Here is a 6,529-nt window from a genome sequence, read left to right on the forward strand (position 1 = left end):
AATGTTCACACACACACACACACACACACACACACACACACGCGCACACACACACACACACACACACACACACACACACACACACACACACACACACACACACACACACACTGCATTCAGGGTTATCTGTGTGAAATGTTTGTTTGGGAGCCCCTGGGTGAAAACTGCTGTCACCGGATCGGATGGAAGGAGGGAGACGGGAGAGAGGGAGGGAGGGAAGGGAAGGGAAGGGAGGGGGAGCAGAGGAGTGGACAGACACTGGTAACGGAGGGGGAGGCGTTTGGCTCGGTAAAGACGGGGAGTGAACGAGCAGAGAGGGTTAGAAACCAGCGGATCTGGCCCTTTAAATCACCAATACAGCGCATTCGGAGGTGAGTTTGGAGATATTCGGGTATTTTTCTTCCCGTGTGTTATAATTGTAACGCGTCTCTGCAAACCCGGCTTCTCGTCACCGAGGGCGGCTGCAGTGGAGAGGGGATTCATCAGTGTCACGAATCCGGATTTCCCCAGCCCTTTGCCGGCAGAGAGGGTGGGGAGAACCGGGGACAGGGTCAGTGGAAGATTTCCTACAGCTTGGCTGGACTATGCGGACGCACAAGCAACTGTATCAAAAAAAAAACCTCTGGATATAATATGCTGAAGTAGGCCGTATGCCGATAAATTTGCATAATCGCGGAACATAAAGGCATGCGCTCCAGTCCTGTGCCCATTGTCGCTGGATGGGTTGATATTGGCTGCTGGAGCCTGCCTCCCTCAAAACATGTCACCACCCTGCTCCCACGGCTAACAATCAGGGCCTATTTGCAGACCTGAAGCGGTCTAGTCTGGTCTTCACTTGGGAAAATATCTGTGGCTTTGATATGTGCACAAGGTCTGCTTGTTCTTGCGTGCCTGTGCGTATGCGTGTGTGTGTGTGTGTGTGTGTGTGTGTGTGTGTGTGTGTGTGTGTGTGTGTGTGTGTGTGTGTGTGTGTGTGTGTGTGTGTGTGTGTGTGTGTGTGTGTGTGTGTGTTGATAGCCATGGGAGAGAGAGGACATGCTGTTCTATCCATCAAAATGCCCGCATTGTGTTTTCACACGATAGAGCAGCGAGCAGGGCCTATAGTGGAGGACATGGCTCCGTACTGTAGGCCCGATCAGCGCTCAGGAGCTGCTGGGATCAATACGGATTGATGTATTTTTGCGCGTCTTGAAAGGGGCAGTGGGATCGCTGGCTGGGTGGCTGGCCAGGGCCTGTCCAGCTCTGGTGATGTTTTGGTCCAGGCTAAGACAAATGAGCAGCATAATAATGTAGGTTTAGCCTCTGTGCATCAGCTTCTAAAGAAAGGTTTTACATTTTTTTTGGGGGGGAAGGGGTGAGAGGGGGGCGTGGGAGAGGAGAGATGGAGTCTATACGATGGGGTAGACATTCATGTTTGTGGTGTTTTTTAAGTGAACGGCTCACTTCTCTCAGCACTGAATGTGCCATAGCAGAAAGTTTGAAAAATCAACAGGCTGATGGAGTCAAAGCACACAGTTTATAATATCCCAAAGTGTTAAAAAGTGATCATTTACTGCTTAAAGGTGTACTAACCCTGCCAGTTTCTTCTCTGCTTGTTCAGTTAAGAGGGTAAAAGTGCAGTCTGCTTGTTTTATTGTCGGGTGGTAAGGGAAAGATGTCACTTTAATTATTTTGGAGGAATCTCACATAGGACAGCAAATTAACAACACATTGCTCCCCAAAACAAGCATTACCCTTGTTGAAGCTTGTAGGGGCCAATTCTTTGTTGTAAATGATGTTGATTCATCTCCGTGGGAATTTTGCAGGCTGTAGTTTGTGCTGTTGTTTATTTTGACTGTGTTATATTGCCATTGTTATTTATATGAATATCTATATTCTTCTGTTTGCTGTCAGTGATGCTGCATTTAGGGACACTCCTCAAAACCTGGTAGATAATGAAAAGTGTAAAGTGTGTTTATATGGACAAAAATGTATTTTTAAGGATTAAAAAAACTGGTCCCCACAAGTTTAACCATTACTCTTCAAGACTGACATTTGTTTTTCTTGGTTCATGCTAGTGTAAGAATTATGGTTACGGTTTAAGTGTGTGTGTGTGTGTGTGGGAGGGGGGGGGGCATTTTGACTCTAACTAGTTAAGAGAAGGATTTGCGGGGTTAAGATTAAGATTAGGATTAAGATTAAAATTAGGGGTTAGGCTGTGAGACAACCAAAGAATGTCCTCACGAGTATAATAATACAAATATGCATGTGAAGACATCAGTGAGACAACATTTCCATTCAACCCTTCTCTCTCTCTCTCTCTCTCTCTCTCTCTCTCACTCTCTCTCTCTCTCTCTCACACACACACACACACACACACACACACACACACACACACACACACACACACACACGTGCACAAAAACCCTAATTACAGACATGAATCTCTGAGCTACTCCACAGTAGGAGTAATTAAAGCAGGACTCTCCTCCCGGGAGAGAGGGCGACAGACAGAGAGACAGAGTGAGAGACACAGTCGTAACACGCCGATAGTATTGTTGTATGTGAGGAATATGCAAGGTGTGTTTTGATCATATGCACTGCCTGCTGCCTGTGACTCCAGCTGGGGAAACTTCGACATTGCGCTTAAAAAGAAGTCTTAAAGAAAGCGGAGTTTTATGAGAAATGAGGCACCACAGGTATGAGTGGATTGGGTCATAAATTCAGGAACATCCCGCTATCTGATTAATTAAATTTTAGTCCTGGGGATTTGTGATATGAAATATGAAGTTGTGATGACAGACACTGTCATACAAATAATGTCGGCGATGTCAGTTTGGTGCTGAGGCCAAATTTCAGTCCCTCTCCTTTTAAAAGGGCCTTAATGTGGTCCAGCCAGCAGTTATCACAACTAAAAATTGTATAAGAAAGACACTTACATACAGATTTCACTATCAAAGCTTTTATCTTCCTAAACAACCTGGAGATTTCTTTTGAAACACACAATACATGTTAAAAAAATAATTGCTGAAAACATGTTAAAAAGATTGTGAACTATGTAACTATGTAGTGGATATAGCCTGTTTAACAGTTTTCCACCATTACTACATTCAGGATTTGAATTGAAAAGCTGCATCGTGACGTACAGAGGTGAAACACATGGGGTCCTGATGTATGCTGCAGCCACAACAGTAGATATAAACTCTCTGGCAAATAGAAAGGTCTACACACACAGTGCCTCACTATGATGGCATTGTCCGTGCACAGTCCCCCACTCACCTGTCTGGTCTTACCTGAGTCATTAGCTGTTGTATCCGGCCTGAGGATGGAGTGGTAGCTCAATGGCCCTATGGGGGATGCTGCTATACAATGTTTCCATAAAACCACACATTGGTGAGGAAAAAGCTGGGTAGAGCTAGCTGCTGAAGAGTTTGCCTCTGTTTAGCCATTAAAGCCCTCTCTTCCCCCGTTTGTTCACGCTCTCTCTCGGCTGACAGAGCCAGGATGATGCTGGTGTCATTGTATGAGGTAGTTACTGATGAATGGGGCCATTTGTGCAGTTGTGCTCAAGGAGTTATTTCAAATCCAACTGAAAAGCATTGATGTGTGGAGTTGGTGTTAAAGCTTCGGTCCACCGAGAAGTTATTCATGTGGCACTGCTTGTTTCAAAGAAATGAGTCACGTTGACACTGAACTGCATTGAAAAAAAATGACAATTTAACATAACAGTGATTGGTGATGTCTCGCTCGTTAACTACTCGTTTAAGTTAAATTTTTTCTGAAATAAGTCCCCATTTATACAACAAAGGTGCTTAATTATACAGTGGTTCCTAGTGCTATTTTTGAAATATCATCCATGTTGCTTGTCTTACACTGACAAACACAGCTCATTTTAAATTGTATATATTTTTAAGGGAGGTTGGCATGAGTGTTGTTAATTCAGAGGGTCATACTGTTAAATTGGGGGCGGGTTTCAATGATCCAGCAGACACGCCCACCAGAGATCAGAGTACTTATTGTTTTTTCATGATTTTGAAACTTAATTAGCTTTTTTTTTTTATCAGTCCAATTTGGCTGGGTGGTTAATAACACATTTTTCTGTGAAGTGGAAAGCTCAGAATACATATTTATTCTTGCTTTACACAGACCTAAATTCAGCAAGTGTATGTGGGCTCATTCAACTCTTTAGAAGGCTGTGGCATCAAAGATCCCCTGGTATACACAGCCACACATGGAAACTAACATTTTCAATTGTAATAAATGTGAGTCGAGTCACAGCTGTTGTAGCCAACTCACCTGTCCCTCTCACCTGTTCTCCTTCTACACAGAGACAAACCAATGTGAGCTCATCCGCCATCCAGCTCTGTCGTTTCGACCTGATAACCGCTCTCCCACCGCTCAGCTCGTCCTCTCCATCCAGTCATACTTGTGTTCAGAGAGTCCTGTCTGCACACCATCATACAGGTAACACTCTTTATAAGTGAGTATCTGTGTTTATGTTGCATGCATGACACACTAAAAGCTTGAAGAATGTCCAGCATGAATGACAAAGATGATATTTAATCATTATTTTTAGTGCACATCTAATTTTATTTTGAACTTAAAACTTGCATTTGAACTGTTTATCAGTGTTGCACCGCCATGTAGTCACCTCACAGGGGTGCTATAACTCTACAGCAGGGATATTGAAGTCACCAACATGCAACTGACAGTTTTAGGGGTGATTAAGTTACAATCAGTGGTGTCAACACAATGATATAAAGTATGTCAGTAAACCCAGAGGCGAATATAAAACATAATTGAATTGTCAACTATACTATGCAAAATCCTTCCAGATAGTCCATGCTACTGCAGATTATCTTAAGATGAAAGTGTTTCAAAAAAGGTGAAACAGTTCAATTAGAAAACCAAAGTGAAGCTATGGTAGTTTTCATGTTGATCTGTAGCCATCCAACTCACTACTGTTGACTCCAAATTATTTTTGCCTGCAATCTTTTTTTCTTTCATAGTCAATAACAAGCTAGTGAGGGAGTGTTTGGATGCTTTACTTTTTTAAAGTAGCATTATAACAATGTAAAAATACTCAATGATGAGTAAAAGTCCTGCATTAACAATCTTACTGTGGTAAAAGTGCACAAGTGTTATCAACAAAATGCCCTTTAAGTACCCAAAGTACTAATTATACATAAAAATTGCCCTTTATTCTTACACTGTTTCAGTAATACTGTTTATATGCAAGCAGTGTTGTAGTTGGTCAAGGCAAGCTAATTTGAAGTAGTTTATACAGCCTACTGTTGAGTAGTTAAAACTTAAAATGTGGTAAAAGTAGAAGTGTAAATTAACATAGAATTAAGATAAAGTTATAAAGTACCTCAAAACTGTACTTAAATACTTCGGTAAATTTATTTTGTTACATTGCACCACTGGTAACAATTAACAATAAACAACTTGACTACACTGAATTTATCTATATACTGTGTATGATTTCTACATAGTATGTTTGTAGTGTACATTTTCAAGCTGACTCTTTATTTCAAATGTATGTCACTGGGATAATCTGGATAAAGTCTTGTCATGGGTTCACGCTGTTAAACACATTAAATGCAAATCAAAAACTTTGTTCTTTTACTGGACAAGAGTACTGATTCTGTCAATGTATCTTCTGCTGAGCTCCAACTCTTGGAGTGCATACTGCATGCATACTTGATTAAGTCACACGTTACTGTCTACATAGTAGCCTAACCTCTTTGTCTCTCTCCCTCGTTCAGTTTTCTCCTGTGTTGGTGTATTCTGATGGATCAGTATGTCTACCACTAATAATATCGCCCAGGCCAGGAAACTGGTGGAACAGCTGAGGATTGAGGCAGGGATTGAACGCATTAAGGTAGGATGATAGTTCACTCTTGAGTGTGTCTATGTGATTATTCATCCATATCTGACCATGATTTCCCTCCCCTCTTTTTTCTCTTCCCGCCTTCTCACCTACCTCTAATTTTCTCCTGTCCTCATTTTTCCTCAATTGTCTTTTTCTTTTCCTACTACTTGTCCAATTATTCTTCACATATCCTCCCATTTGTTTCCCCTTTCTCTCCCCTTCTTGCCTTCCCTCGCCTCCCCTTATCTTCCTCTCCCTGCTTCTCTCCTCCCAGGTGTCTAAAGCAGCAGCAGACCTGATGAGTTACTGTGAGCAGCACGCTCGTAGCGACCCTCTGCTGGTTGGGGTTCCCACTTCCGAAAACCCTTTCAAGGACAAGAAACCTTGCATCATCCTATAGCCGCTCTCCGCTCCTCTTGCCATCACACACACAAACACACATTAATGCATTTACAGACACATGCACAAACACACTTTCAGTACTTAAATTGATCCGCAGACCTCCCGGACACACACATGCAAACACACACTGAGAAGCCCTGCTCTATTTTACAGGGCTCTGCTCTCTATATCCAGTATCCAAACACACACACAGAAACACACACACACACACACCCAAAATAGCCACTCTGGAAACACGCCATACCCCAGGCCACAGCTAGGGGGCAGGTATCA

General features: G+C 42.6%; 1 protein-coding gene across 1 annotated transcript; it reads left to right on the forward strand.

The window, feature by feature from the left end:
- The first annotated feature begins 327 nt into the window (after positions 1–327).
- Positions 328–6,303, forward strand: gng7 (guanine nucleotide binding protein (G protein), gamma 7). Its single transcript, XM_062440756.1, has 4 exons — positions 328–371; positions 4,308–4,443; positions 5,748–5,863; positions 6,129–6,303. Exons 3-4 carry the CDS (start codon positions 5,783–5,785, stop codon positions 6,252–6,254), a joined length of 207 nt encoding a protein of 68 aa, XP_062296740.1. The 5' UTR covers positions 328–371; positions 4,308–4,443; positions 5,748–5,782; the 3' UTR covers positions 6,255–6,303.
- The last annotated feature ends 226 nt before the right edge of the window (positions 6,304–6,529 follow it).

The sequence above is a fragment of the Scomber scombrus genome, chromosome 19 (assembly GCF_963691925.1).
Source record: "Scomber scombrus chromosome 19, fScoSco1.1, whole genome shotgun sequence".
NCBI classification, from domain to species: Eukaryota; Metazoa; Chordata; class Actinopteri; order Scombriformes; family Scombridae; genus Scomber; species Scomber scombrus.

What these genes read in the sequence shown, in the direction of transcription:
- gng7 (XM_062440756.1), top strand. Translation starts at nt 5,783, where the DNA reads ATGTCTACCACTAATAATATCGCCCAGGCCAGGAAACTGGTGGAACAG. An exon ending in CAGGGATTGAACGCATTAAG is followed by an intron (nt 5,864 to 6,128) that starts GTAGGATGATAG and finishes CTCTCCTCCCAG; the next exon opens with GTGTCTAAAGCAGCAGCAGA.